Source organism: Trematomus bernacchii, unplaced genomic scaffold (genome assembly GCF_902827165.1).
Source record: "Trematomus bernacchii unplaced genomic scaffold, fTreBer1.1, whole genome shotgun sequence".
Classification (NCBI taxonomy): domain Eukaryota; kingdom Metazoa; phylum Chordata; class Actinopteri; order Perciformes; family Nototheniidae; genus Trematomus; species Trematomus bernacchii.
In genome coordinates, this window is record NW_022987852.1 from 970,765 (window position 1) to 985,833 (window position 15,069).

The 15,069-nt window shown below is 43.3% G+C and overlaps 1 protein-coding gene across 1 annotated transcript in view; it reads right to left on the minus strand.

Annotated features, from left to right (window-relative positions):
- Window positions 1–892: 892 nt before the first annotated feature.
- Window positions 893–15,069, minus strand: part of g2e3 (G2/M-phase specific E3 ubiquitin protein ligase) — a 26,319-nt gene continuing 12,142 nt past the window's right edge. The window contains exon 7 of the mRNA XM_034113459.1: window positions 893–1,092. Within this exon, the coding sequence (XP_033969350.1) occupies window positions 893–1,092 (200 nt within the window). The remainder of the gene's footprint in view (window positions 1,093–15,069) is intronic.

A 15,069-nucleotide genomic window follows, 5' to 3' on the forward strand; every position in this document is an offset into this window, starting at 1 on the left:
ACTTGATTTGTTTGGGGTTCAATATCAATATCTTTGGGAATTATTACAAGATTGTCCACAGCAGCGTAAAGAAAGTGTCTGGTGACAAAGAGGGTCACATTCCTCCATTTCTTCTAACGTGTTGTGTTTGGGGTCAATAAGGACAGACTGCCCTTCCAGTGTCAGCAGTCCAAAGGCTTGCTGTTGCCTCTCCTTTTGATTCGTACACTCCGGACACAATGAGCAACAAAGTGTGGGCTTGCAAGTGGGTCCAACTCCTTCTAACTGTGCCACTATGCGCCCCCTCTAAATCCATCATCTCAAGTATATCCTTCTCATTGATGGTATTATGAAGAGCTCCAATGCTGACTTCATGTCTGACAGCGTATCTGGTGAGGCCTGGAACCATTTTCATGACATTAGACGCACTAAAGCTACTCCGTTGTTCAAGAGAGGAACCATGGTAACTTGACATGTTTTGGAAAGTGTCTGCTTGTGTTTGAGAGACAACAGGAGCATCTGCTCTGGGGTCCCTGTCATCAGAGGAGGAAGCCTCATAATCAGAGTCCTCCTCAACATTATCCTCTGTCTCAGACACTGTCTCTTCTTCGTCACTTTCACTGTCAAAGAGCTGTGACAAAACAAAACTCTGCTGAGAGAAAAACCTTTTCTTCAAAGGTAATGTTGGATTGAGAGAGAGACATAAGAGAAACCACACAGAGCACCAAGAGAAACGGTTCAGACGGATGCTATGCAAGCTTTAGTATGTTTGCCCCTCCCCTACGTTGTGTAAACTAAATGTCCTCACAGGAACCAAATGTCCCATGTTGCTGGAGATATCAGAGTTCTCACAATTTCCCACATCCACCACAACAGGGGCGGTTCTAGGGGTGGGCCAACGGGGGCCAGTGCCTCAGCCTGGCCCCGGCCTGGCCCCAGCCTGGCCCCAGCCTGGCCCCAGCCTGGCCCCAGCCCGGTTCCAGCCTGGCCCCCCAGCCTGGCCCCGGCCTGGCCCCAGCCTGGCCCCGGCCTGGCCCCGGCCTGGCCCCGGCCTGGCCCCGGCCTGGCCCTGGCCCCGGCCTGGCCCCGGCCTGGCCCCAGCCTGGCCCCGGCCTGGCCCCCCCAGTCAAATTGGTCTAGAACCTCCACTGTATTGAAGTGACTGTTATTTTGTATATATTGATTGTTGTGTTTTTTATCTAAATGTGTGCATATGTGTAAATGTGTCTGTTGATTGTGTATATAGGATATACATATTTGTATACATATCTATATTTGTATTTTTGTATTCTGGATTGTGGGAAATGGTATTTCGATCTCTCTGTACACACAAACTGAAAGATTGACATTAAAGTTGACTTTGACTTTATTTGTCACACACATGTACATGTACACAGTGACCTTTGACCTCTGCATTTAACCCCTCCTAGCACTAGGAGCAGTTGGCAGCTGCCTTGCTCAAGGGCACCACAGCAGGGCCCAGGAGGTGAACTGGGACATCTCCAAGTACCAGTCCACACTCCCTAATTGGTTCTGGACTCTAACCGGCCACCCTCTGGTTCCCAAGCCGAGTCCCTACAGACTGAGCTGCTGCTGTCCGTTACTCTCCTTGATAATATACATGCTTTTTATTAAACGCAGAAATTGTACTAAGAAATAATATGATCCTTTAACAACATCGAAAAGATGTTTCTTTCAAATGTCTATCAGTACGATTTGATGGTGATTTATATTTGGATGGTCACATAATAGGGATTCTGGATGTATAATGGGGGGGGGGGTTAATGTTTTATTTAAATAGTTATTTAGGTAGTCAACAAAGAAACATAAAACACCAGAAACACATCTTTGTAAGAATTTTGAATGTGATCATTTTCTTGAGCTCAAAATGAGCCCCAAGGATCAAAGGAAGACTAAAGTGAAGTCTCTACTACCATGCAGTGGTGTAACGTAGTGAAGTACATTTACTCAAGTATTGTGCAATATTGTGGTACTTGTACTTTACTTGAGTATTTCCATGATATGCTACTTTATACTTCAACTCCACTACAATTTAACAATTATTTGACAAAATTAGGTACTAGTTATAAATTCAGATTATTAGCTAAAATAAAAGATCAATAAACTATGATATATAATTATAGATTAAATGATCCAGCAGCAGCATATAAAGTTAAAGTTGCTCCACTTGTAACAACACATGAATGTATTGTTATGACCGGCTCGTAGGCCACAACAGGAAGAGAGAGAGAGACGTTCGAGGGTTCCAAAAACACGGCACATTTATTGTGGCGATTCCAAAACACCAGAAACATGAGGATGGGCGAGGGGAAAGGATCCCGGAGAGAGTCTTCCTGTGGCGGGCTTGGAGAGAGTCACGAAGGCCCTGTGACTCCGGGCAGCTGGGCTTAAGTAGCACCTCGGCTCCGGCCAGGTGTCCCCAGTCATGCTGATTGGCCTCCTCAGCTCCACCCCCATCACAGGACCTGCAACACACCTGCACTTCTTACACCACTGCTACCATGAGTGTGGAGCCGTGTGCTACAAAAGCCTGAATTTAAAACAGATATTTTACAGCTGAAGACTGTTTTCAAATGTAGAGCAGGTTGTGAGCGAGGCTCAGTTTGTAAATGAGGAAACAGTTCAGAGTGTCTGCTCTTCCTCCTGGAGTGAGTCAGAGTTTGATAAGCCCTCCCTCTTCTTCCTGGGTTGCGGTCGAATAGTCCAAAAATCAGCTCCTAAATTCTAACCCTATAGTCTATTCCTTGACCTCTGAGTGAAAGGTCACGGGGTTAAGGGATAGTGGATAGGAGAATTCAAAAGGACTTAGGAGAAGAGACTGCGGTACTTTAGAGAATCGACTGCACTCTCACTATCCGACGTGTTTATGATGCGCCAGCGGACGTCATAAATGTGCGTCTGCTGCTGTGGGGAAACTATGGAAACTACAGTTTTCTATACAGCGGACTACAACATGGATGTTTAATAAGAACGAGGGACTACTGTAAACTCATCTAGAGACTCTGCACCGTGCTCTGATGCTGTTATGCTTTATGAACGGGGACAACAGAGAAACATATTCTTCATGACCAAAGTTGGAATTGAAATAAAAAAGGAAAGTGAAACTTATGCTCGTCACCCTCTCCCTCCGGTCCACATTAATACAAATGATCCCAATACGTATGATTGTATGAAAAGATCTTCAAATCAATACAAATGTATTTATTATAAACGTTAGTCCTTAACATCTATCACTGTGTATATCACCATTCAAACATCTTTTAAAAGTTGAACAAACCCCACACAGCTCAGTAAAGACTGTGAAATGTTGACTTTATTTCATCATTTCAGTAAAAACTAACGTTCATATTTCTCTTTTTGATTATAATACGGATGAACGTTCAAAACAAAGCACTTTGGCAACTTACCACATACGTTTTAAAAAGCTTAATAAGCACCGTAACTTTCATGATATCATTTCTCGTTCATAATCGGTTGTTTCCGTGAACGGCCGACTGTTGTGTGACGGCAAATGCTGCGGCCGCAAGGCATTGTGGGGCAGCATTTTCTCCTCTCCTTTCGGTTAGGGAGGTCCAGTGGTTCCTAAGCTAAAGGAGGTTATAAAGGAAGTTTGAAACCTCCTTTCCTTTCATCTAGAGCAGGGGTTCCCAACCCCCGGTCCGCGGACCGGTACCAGGCCGCAGAGGTGTTACTGCCGGGCCGCGAAATAGCTGTGAGTTTATCGTAATATTTGCAGAATTATAAATATATAAAAATATTTTATCATAATATGCTTTTCAAAAAGTGTTTAATTTTCGCACCTATGCCACCAGTCATATTATTCCAACCAGTAGCTAGTTCATCTTTCACCAGAAAACCGTTGAAAATGGCTTTTATGATGTTCCGAGGGATTCGGCGGCTCAGCCTGAGGTCTCAGCCTCTTGTGCGCACGAGCATGTTACCGGTGCGCCAAGTAGGAAGAGGAGCGCACAGGAGACAACCGTTTGATTGCAGACTGTTATGTTTATGTGGGGAAATGGTGGTGCATACATTATTTGAGATATATTTCAAACTCGGACTTCATTTTAAGGACATGTCGGCCAGGGGTGTAGAGCTATTTGTTTAAGCACCGGATTGGCAAAACAGGAGAGTAAACCAGTCTGCCTTGATCTATGGATTAATGGCCGGGACTCTCACGGTATCTGCTGCCCGCAGCTGCTTTATAGAAGGAGCACATCCTTCACTTCATGACATGGCTGCAGCATCAGGAGGCAGCGGGACGTATACTCGGTAAAGAGCTGTGCCTTTTTACGCACCGCCTTCGCTGTGTTTAATTTAATCAGAACAGTTTAAGAGTGACTGCAGGCTGCTACGTGTTAACCACACACACCACACACCTCTACACACACCTCAGTCTACACACACATCTACACACATCGAACTGCCCGATTACTCCCCCTTTTATTAGTTTTATGAAGGAGATGTCCAGTCAGTCACCAAGGCGCATGATGTGTGTGTGTGCTCTGCTCAGCTCAGCTCTGAGTGTTCGGTGTGTTTGTGTCTGTCCGACACCGGCATATATGCGGCTGTTCCCAAAATAAATTAGTTTAATCTTAATCTCGATGCAGTGCTAAATGCTGTCGGGAGTGCACCGGAACGAACGACACTATCATAATATCTTCTGAAAACAAATGCCAGTGTCACACACACACACACACACACACCACACACACACACACACACACACACACACACACCACACACACACACACACACACACACACACACACACACACACACACACACACACACACACACACACACACACACACACACACACACACACACCACATTTGGATGCATATTGTTCTAGTATTTGTTCAGGCTGTTACATACAATTAGCCTCTGTTGCTACCTGCTGGTGGTGAGTAAATATTAAAATCAGTTAAAATTGACAACCGGTACGCGATTGTTTTTTTAATGTATCTACCGGTCCTTGGCACAATAAAGGAACCCCTGATCTAGAGAATTGGTACGGCTCTTATCATGGCTGCCACTGAGGGACTTCCGGGTCATTTCACTCCGTTAGGAAGGTTCCTAAGCTAAATGGACTATTCGACCGCAACCCCAGTGTGTCACTACCCGATCTGTCCCCCTGCCCGATCTGTACTGCGCATGTGCGAGATGGTCCGCCATATTGGACAACTACATACGGCAACTCTACTAGGACACTTGACACAGTGGCTTTTGGCAAAGCAGAAAAAGAACCGAGAGAGATTATTGTTATTACAACGTGACTTCACTATTATTTAACAACTCTTTTTATTGGGTTCTTTTATTTGGGGTTAAATACATTGTCAGAATAAGTGAGACATGGATTTAACTTCTGTTAGACAGCTATCATACTGAATAAATATTTACTGTGAATGTATGCAAAAATGTATGGCATATAGCTGTCTAACAGAAGTTAAATCCATGTCTCACTTATTCTGACAATGTATTTAAACCCACATAAAAGAACCCAATACAAAGAGTTGTTAAATAATAGTGAAGTCACGTTGTAATAACAATAATCTCTCTCGGTTCTTTTTCTGCTTTGCCAAAAGCCACTGTGTCAAGTGTCCTAGTAGAGTTGCCGTATGTAGTGGCGGACCATCTCGCACATGCGCAGTACAGATCGGGCAGGTGGACAGATCCACACTGAGGAGGAGGGGTGTAACCAACATGTGGGTAAAGCACAAGAGTATGAGGTGTGATTTGTATGAGGTGTGATTTGTGCCAAAGAGCGAACTCACTGAGCAGACAATCGTGTCGATCGTCGCCTACCATGCCGTGAACTGTGCCGCGAGAGAAGTAACGTGACACTCTCGTCGCCACCCCTCTCGTCTGAGAAGCTATTTTGCTGCACTCAAGCATACATCTGAAGACAAGAGTTGTGTCCCCCTTTGGCCACAAGGGGGAGTATATATATATTGTATATATATATATTTTGTATAGATGTTGCAACTATACAGAGCTTTGGCAATACTATATGTAACTGAGGTCATGCTAATAAAGCTATTGAATTGAATTGAGTATACCTTTAAGTGAGCTGTCAGGAGGAAACAAAGGTTCGCCAACACATTGCACTTTAATGCTGAGAAAGTACAAAGACGTGAAACGATGTGCTGCAATGTCTGTGTATTTTTGAAGAATGCCAAGTAAAGGAAGAAAGTAATAACTCGCACTGAGTCTTAATACATTACTTTATTTCTATTATATAAAAACACTATCCAATGATTTATTATGTTTGTGTTACACACACACCATTACTGAATTCATTCTAAAACCAAGAATAACCTACATACAACAACAGGGAGCCCTGGCTCAAGGACGGACAACACAAGGACACCACACATGATTCTTTTCCAATTACAGTATATTTATTTAAAGAGAGCAACTCAATTGTGATATCAGTTAATCAGTAATGTGTGTAGCGTACGGGTGTGTGATGTGTCAGCAGGGCCGGACTGGGACCATAGCAGGCCGGGAATCATACACCCAGCCAGGCCACTACTAGTTTTGTTTGGGGGCGTTTTGCTGGATGTATCGTCAATATTTACAACGTTGCTGCCCGTAGTGATAGCCCTACAGTTTGAATCTACTACTTAAATAGAAACATATGGACATAGGATATTGTTAAAAAAAGTGTGCATATGTATTTGGGAACCTTTCCATGTGAACATGTTTTATTTGGGGGTGGACCTCAAATGGATTAAACTGTGATCAATAACTATAGTAACTTATTGAGAGAACATGAACATAGCTTGCTTATACTGTTGTCATTACATTTCCTTTGTTCAGTGTTTTCATAGACATAGCCTATTGAAACAGTTTCCTCTGTACCTGCCAGTTCTGTCCACTGAGCTCTGCATCTCTCCCTCAGGGCCATCACCATCAGCATCATCTGATAGTGGAACTGAATAAGGAGAACATGTAATCATTACATTAACAACTATTTATGAAATAACATTATTCAAGAACATATATTATGCAACACTTATTTTATCACTTAGTTGACCCTGTATGTGCATGGCCTAATACCATAATGATTGTCTCCCCTTTAGACAACATAACCATCTCAAGTGATTCACTCACAGTATGAGGGGTTTGTAGCCCCACAGTTAGCTGCAGTCTAACGGTTATATTACATATATTTGCCTTGAGTAACATTAAGGACATGTTTGGGTTTTGTGTAGCCTTATAGTCTCCAGTCACACAGGGCCTATACTAACTTAGCATTGGACTGAGAAACTGTTTTGTTGACATTTCGCTGCCTTTTGTTGCAGGATGGGGGTCCATCCTTCCACAATAATTAATCTTGCCGTCAGTTTCAGTCGGTCCAGTCCACACTAATGTAAACAGCAGCGCGCTGGTCTCGTGAGAAACGGAGAGTGGAACAACCAATCACATCTTCATTATTCTCCTGAAATGTAAATGTGCCCATTCGCTAGTCTGACACATAGACTGTATATAAAGGTCTGGTCTGACAGGTGCGTGGTTCTCACTGCGCTTCATACCGGTGCAACTTTGAACACCTTCAATATATGCCCAGTGGCGGCGCCAGGGTATGGCTGGGGTAGGCTACAGCCATACCAAGAAATGGCTTAGCCCTACCATGAAAAATGATGTTAAAGTAAGCAAAATAAAGTCCGCCAACTCGCGCGGAGTAAATTGCACAGACAGAAGTTAGTAAGATTGATTTCAGTAGCCACTTGTCTGGAAATACCGAAGACTAGAAACGGTTTTGAAAACTTTTGTCACGTAGTGATGTCTTCTCAATAAAACATCTTTGATAATGTCTTCTGACCAATCAGAATCACGATAACGGCGTGGTGTTGTTGCAGGAAGTCCCGACGGAGAATACTTTTGCGGTAGTACATCTCTATACATCGATACAACATTACGTGTTGATAGAAATCAACACGTAATGAAATAAGACCCCACGGTTTGATGATTGATAGGTGTGTGGGCTGTCTTTCATTTTGACACACAGAACAATGGGGGCTATCCACCCTTATCCACAATGTAAAGTAATTCACACAGCCTCTTCCCTCTTCTCTCTGTGAGGAGCAGCAGGTTCAGCTTTCAGAACAAAGTCACACAAAACTAAAATGGCATTTATTTTTTAAATGTGTAGAAATAGATTCATTTATTTTTCTTCTCAAGAGAGTACCAGAATGTGTATTTGATGTTAGTATTTCAAAAAATCTCCTGGGGGAGAATCCCCCCAGACCCCCCTGCAGGGGTTGGGTCTTCAGCATGTCAACTCTTTCACTTGTGGGGAAATTGCAGGATTGGCTCCAGGTCGCACTTTTTATTTACTACAAGACAAATGTGCCTTTTTATTTCATACAGTTCAATTTGGATTGAGACAGGGAAATAATCTAAACCTCACCCGTGGCGTTTCACTGTCGGGGGGAGCGTGTATGTAATTACATTGCAAATACTGACTTGAGCCCCACCACTGTATGGGTTAGCCCTACCATAGATTACCCAACACAAATACTCTGGAGCCGCCACTGCATATGCCGCATTAATTGATTTGGCCTGCAGTCACTGCATCTGGGCTGAATTAAACACGCATTATTTTAGTCCTGTGTGTTTATTAGAGGCCATGTCAGCAGGCCACATCATGCCAGCGTTGCGTTCACAAGACATACAAGCCACAAACTGGCAATCGAAACATGCTACAACCTGAGGGACAGTGAATGAGACACACAGACACAGACACACCCACACACACCTTGAGGGAGGGAGGGACAGCTGATCGCCGTGCAGCAATCAGCTGTTCGAGAGAGAGAGAGAGAGAGAGAGAGAGAGAGAGAGAGAGAGAGAGAGAGAGAGAGAGAGAGAGAGAGAGAGCGAGAGAGAGAGAGAGAGAGAGAGAGAGAGAGAGAGAGAGAGAGAGAGAGAGAGAGAGTAGTGACTAGTGATTGCCTTAAAGCAAATCTTTAAGCTGCTGCTGGTTTTGATTTTATAGTTTGATAAATGACATTAACTAATGGTTTAAATGATAAAAGATATTAGTTTAAAACAAATATTTTGCTATTATGTATCTGTGTTTTATGTGTGTTCATTATTGTACTTATTGACAAAAGATGCTCCAAACACTGATGAGAGATAATTGTTCCTATTATGATTGCCTGGATCAATCATTGTGAGTGAATGTTTCAATCTTACTCTACTTTGTGATGTAATTGAATGTAAGGTGAGACCACACTCGAATCTGAAGGCGCCTATTGATTTAAGTATTGACCAGAATTATTATTAGACTAATGTTTTAAGGTTATCAAAAATGATAAAAAGAGAGGAACTGTTAAGGAATAATTCTTCTAGATATCTAACCTTTTGCTCTGTGACGTTTTATGATCTACTCTGACGTCTGTTATCTCCTTTAAGGAAAGGCCTTGGTGCCATATGTGTTGTTGTCACCAGTTTGTGACCGGTCAACTTGTCTGGCACGAATGGTAATTGTTGTGAGAACGCTGAGGCACTTCTTTATCGATGTTTGTGGACTCTAATGGCGCGTTTCCACTACAGCGCGGAGCACGGTTTAAGAGGGCTGTGACGTCAGCGGCCCGTCTTTGGTTGCGTTTCCACTTGGCCTAGTACCGGCCGGCGGGTCCTAATTCACAGTTTTTCTGGCCTCATAAAATCGTGGGTCTAGGGCCAGAGACAACGAGGCTGAGTCGGGCTGAGTATGCTAAACTAGAGAGAGCATCGCTGACAAGGGGGCTACAACTACAACAAGATGGACATATTTGACCGTGATTTAATTGTAATACACGTTTCAAAATGATGAAGTAACAACATACTGATACCGGTTAGTAAAAACCATGAATTAATGCTTTGTCAAGTCTGCAGACAGACGGCAGGGCGAAAAACCTTTTAAAATGCGTGTTTTCTAAATGGAGATTGGCTAAGCTAACGCAGTATATGCTCTGACCGTCCACACTCACAACAACGGCCTACACAGACATAAATAAAGCAGCGACTGTATTCACCATGACACAGGCAGTCTGTGGTTTGTACTTGTTTAACTTTTGTCTAGTTTCTGAACATATATGAGGAGCTGTGAGCTCTGAGTGCTAACAGCTAACGGCTGTGTTGTTTTTCTGGGGTTCTCATTGAAGATGACGTCACGGCTCCGCCTACACTGCGTTACTATAGATACTACCCCAGTTCCTAAACTGTAATGGAAATGCGCATAAAGTGAGCCAGTCCTAACGAGGCCTAGCCATACCGAGCGGGGCCGAGCGAGGCCGTGTAGTGGAAATGCGCCATAAGATGTGAAATCTTCGAGGCCATGAGTGTCGGACGCAGGTGGTTCAGTGTTCCCAGCTGTTTAGTCTACTCCTTCAGAGATGTTGATTACTCTCTGTGAACCAGTTCAAAGGTCTAGCATAGAGAGAGGCTCTTCAGAATTGACGTGGCAACTCTACCGTGAAGTCAGAACCTCTGACTCTTTGACTTGTGATGTGAATCCTCCGGCCGATACTCTGAATAAACCCATCAGTGTTTGACATCAAAAGCTCCAACTCTCACCGTGTCTCCTTCCTGAGTCGGTGACTCCCAATGCATTGCTACACAGAAGTTTCCCCCACACTAATGATTATTAATTATTATTCCCCTCTCTTCTGATACCAATACTGTGCCGATGAGAAAGTGTAGGCTACCTGTAACACTCTCCAAACTACTGTAGGAGCGGAATCATTCGAAAAATATTATATAGGATAATGCTATACAATGCTAACGGAGGCGACACGTACGTTATTCACGCGCTTATCCACACGTACGTTATCAACACGCATATCTAAGATAGTGCTTTCTAAGCTACGCCGCCGCTACGTGAGCGCGTACTTTGAGCGCGTACTTTGAGCGCGTACTTTGAGCGCGTACTTTGAGCGCACCTATGGTACGTCGCCGTGACGTCTGACGTCTGACATCGTCGTGACGTCGCCTGTATTCTACGTCAACCCATTCAAAATTGATGGAGGCGTTGGCGCACGTTGACACGTCAGTTCTCCGCTCAGTTAGCTTAGTTATCTGTTCTTTGGCACAAATCACACCTCATAGATATCTGTTCTTTGGCACAAATCACACCTCATAGTTATCTGTTCTTTGGCACAAATCACACCTCATAGTTATCTGTTCTTTGGCACAAATCACACCTCATAGTTATCTGTTCTTTGGCACAAATCACACCTCATAATTATCTGTTCTTTGGCACAAATCACACCTCATACAGAAGCTGATAGGCCACATTCACTGCTCACACGTCCTGTTCAGATAACCTGTCACACTAGTTTCAGTTCTCAGGAAGTGAAACTCAGACACTCGCTGCTACTGAGAGGTGAAATGGCGCAGAAAGGAGTTCAGCTGGACCGGGAACTCTTATCTTGTTCGATCTGTCTGGATCTACTGAAGGATCCGGTGACTACTACCTGTGGACACAGCTACTGCATGAAGTGTATTAAAGGCTTCTGGGACGGAGAGGATGAGAAGAAGATCCACAGCTGCCCTCAGTGCAGGCAGAGCTTCACACCGAGGCCTGTCCTGCTGAAGAACACCATGCTAGCAGCTTTAGTGGAGGAGCTGAAGAAGACTGGACTCCAAGCTGCTCCTGCTGATCTCTGCTATGCTGGAGCTGAAGATGTGGCCTGTGATGTCTGCACTGGGAGGAAACTGAGAGCCTGTAAGTCCTGCCTCGTGTGTCTTATATCTTATTGTGACCAACACCTCCAGCCTCATTATGAATTGCCTGCCTTTAAAAAACACAAGTTGGTGGAGCCCTCCAAGAAGCTCCAGGAGAACATCTGCTCTCGTCACGACGAGGTGATGAAGATGTTCTGCCGCACTGATCAGCAGTGTATCTGTTATCTCTGCTCTGTGGACGAACACAAAGGCCACGACACGGTGTCAGCTGCTGCAGAGAGGACTGAGAGGCAGAGAGAGCTGGAGGGGAGTCGACTAAACATCCAGCAGAGAATCCAGGACAGAGAGAAGGAGGTGAAGCTGCTTCAGCAGGAGGTGGAGGCCGTCAATGGCTCTGCTGATAAAGCAGTGGAGGACAGTGAGAAGATGTTCACTGAGCTGATCCGTCTCATGGAGAAGAGAAGCTCTGATGTGAAGCAGCAGCTCAGATCCCAGCAGAAGAGAGAAGTGAGTCGAGTCAAAGAGCTTCAGGAGAAGCTGGAGCAGGAGATCTCTGAGCTGAAGAGGAGAGACGCTGAGCTGAAGCTGCTGTCTCACACAGAGGATCACAACCAGTTTCTGCACAGCTACCCCTCACTGTCAGCCCTCAGTGAAACCTACACACTCCTCCAGCATCAACATCCGTCCTCTGAGGCTACTTTGAGGACGTGACGGCGGCCCTGTCAGCAGTCAGAGACAAACTACAGGACGTCCTGAGAGAGGAATGGACAAACGTCTCACCGACTGAAGTGGAGGTTTTACTGTCAGCAGCAGAGCCCACCACCAGAGCTGGGTTCTTAACATATTCACAGGAAGTCACTCTGGATCCAAACACAGCAAACACACAGCTGTTATTATCTGAGGGGAGCAGAAAAGCAACACTCATGAAACAACGTCAGTCTTATTCTAGTCACCCAGACAGATTCACTGTTTATGAGCAGGTCCTGAGTAGAGAGAGTCTGACTGGACGTTGTTACTGGGAGGTGGAGCGGAGAGGAGGAAGAGTTCGTGTTGCAGTCGCATACAAGAATATCAGCAGAGCAGGGGGGGGGGCCTGAATGTGTATTTGGACTCAATGACAAATCTTGGTCCTTATTTTGTTACCAAAACAGTTATTCATTTTGTTACAACCGTATCCTCACTCCCGTCTCAGGTCCTCTGTCCTCCAGAGTAGGAGTGTACCTGGATCACAGAGCAGGTGTTCTGTCCTTCTACAGCATCGTCTCTGAAACCATGACTCTCCTCCACAGAGAGCAGACCACATTCACTCAGAGCCGCTACATGCTGGGGTTCGGCTTTGTAATCAAGGAGCCACAGCTGAGTTGTGTAAACCTGAAATAGCCTGAAGGTCATTTGAGGAACTCTTCTACTTCTTAAAGTCACCGTGTGTCCATCAGAGCTGATTGCTCATGTCTTCACTGCACAGAGATCAGCTGTCAATCAAAACATGATGGGATGTTGCTTGAACATGTTCTCATGAGTTGTTTGTAGATGTTGGAGTTCCTTTAGGCGGCGCTCCTTCCTGTCTCTGTTTAGAGCCATGGAGGCTGATTGAAGAAGGAAATCAAACACATTCAAAGAAAAAGTCATTCAAAAGAAAAGCTAACGGGTTGAGTTTGTAATGAATTATGTTTCTATTTTCAAGATGTGAGATGAGTGCCACATTAACACATGTCTGTACTAAATAATATGTTGGGGTTTTACTTAATAAAGAAATAAGAGGACAAAAGGTGAAAATCTCAGTCTTTTGTTTTTTAATTATAAAAATATCTCTTATTTAAAACTTAAACATCGAATGTAAAGTAATAAAAAGGTCAAATATATTTTCTTCTTGTTCTTCAGAGAGTGATGAAAACTGCTGCAACACTTTTTAGAGCGTAACACCGGGAGGATGTTGAAACCAGAGCTGAAAAAGGTGTACTTGAACAAGATGAAAAAGCATCTGTTGCTAAGATGTAGCAGGAAATAAATAATGGAGGCTGGAGGCCGTTTCTCTCTCTGGAAGGTATTGAAGCAATATGCTCATTTTCCATTACAAATATTAATATAACATATTTAAAGTATTCAAATGCAACAAAAAGAGGTGTGTCCTCTGCAGCCAGTGTAGTTATTTTATCCAGCACTGATTTTGAGTCATTAGGTCACATGATCTAGAAGGTATTGAAGAAATATGCAAACGTTTCCATCAAAATATTAAAACGTATTTAAAGTATTAAAATGCAATAAAAAGAGGTGTGTTCAACAAATGTATGTTGTCCAGGGTGTGCCACACCCTGGACAACAGTATTCAACCCGGTGTGGTCCGTTTGCATTAGTCAACAATACACAGAAGGATTGTGGGCACTTTTATTTCACCCGGTTATTTTCCAGTACCTCTTCAATCAAATAACACAAAGGAGAAACGAAGAAGTTTGACTTTTTTTTAAATTATGATCAACCATTGGTTTATATATATATATATTTTGCCACTTTGAGTTTCACGCCATGCCTGAAAATACTAAAAACAATCCAATTCATAAAATATTGCAAAAAGTGAAATGAAAACCCCCTGATCCTGATTTAGAAAGAAACAGCAGGCCAACACCAGATAATCATGGAAACGTTAAGCGTTGTAAATGTGTTGCTTATTTGATTCCATTGTGTTTCAAATGTCTGATTATATTAACCACATTTTCTGCAGAAATGTTTTAATCTTAGGTGAATCACGAAAAACACTTTATAACGTTATAAGTTATTCAAAGAAATCAGGACACCAAGAGTTTGTTTCTGTATTTATGACACACACGAAGAAACAAAGAACTTGCAAAACATGCAAAAAACACAAAAGAGATGAAAAACAAGTGACAGAAAAGGTCAAGAAACAGAAGTTCCAAAAAGGTCGACCAGTAACTAAACATAAGGGAACGAATGATAACGAATGTAATAAAGTGATCAATCATAATTCAAACTGAAGAAGTACATTTGACTTTGAATTGTTATTAAACCCGTCAGAAATGACCAAATTTAGTTTTTGAAATTGAAGTAATGGATCGTAAAATATAACAGTATTTCTCATGGATTATCTGAAGTGAAAACACCGGGATAACCATGTGCTATTTGGTGGAAGTACACTTTGGTGGAAGTACACTTTGGTGGAAGTACACTTCAAAACTGTAGGTTTATGGTACACATTTTGTTTTTGTCAAACAGAACTAAAATAAAAAATCCTAATTTGCATTTGGGTCAATCAGGAGGCTTTTTCAATGTTTCCAACTGTGATCATCATCCAACAATGATGTGAAACAGTCTGATTATCAGAGAGGAGAGGAGAGAGGAGAGAGGAGAGAGGAGAGGAGAGAGGAGAGGAGAGGAGGA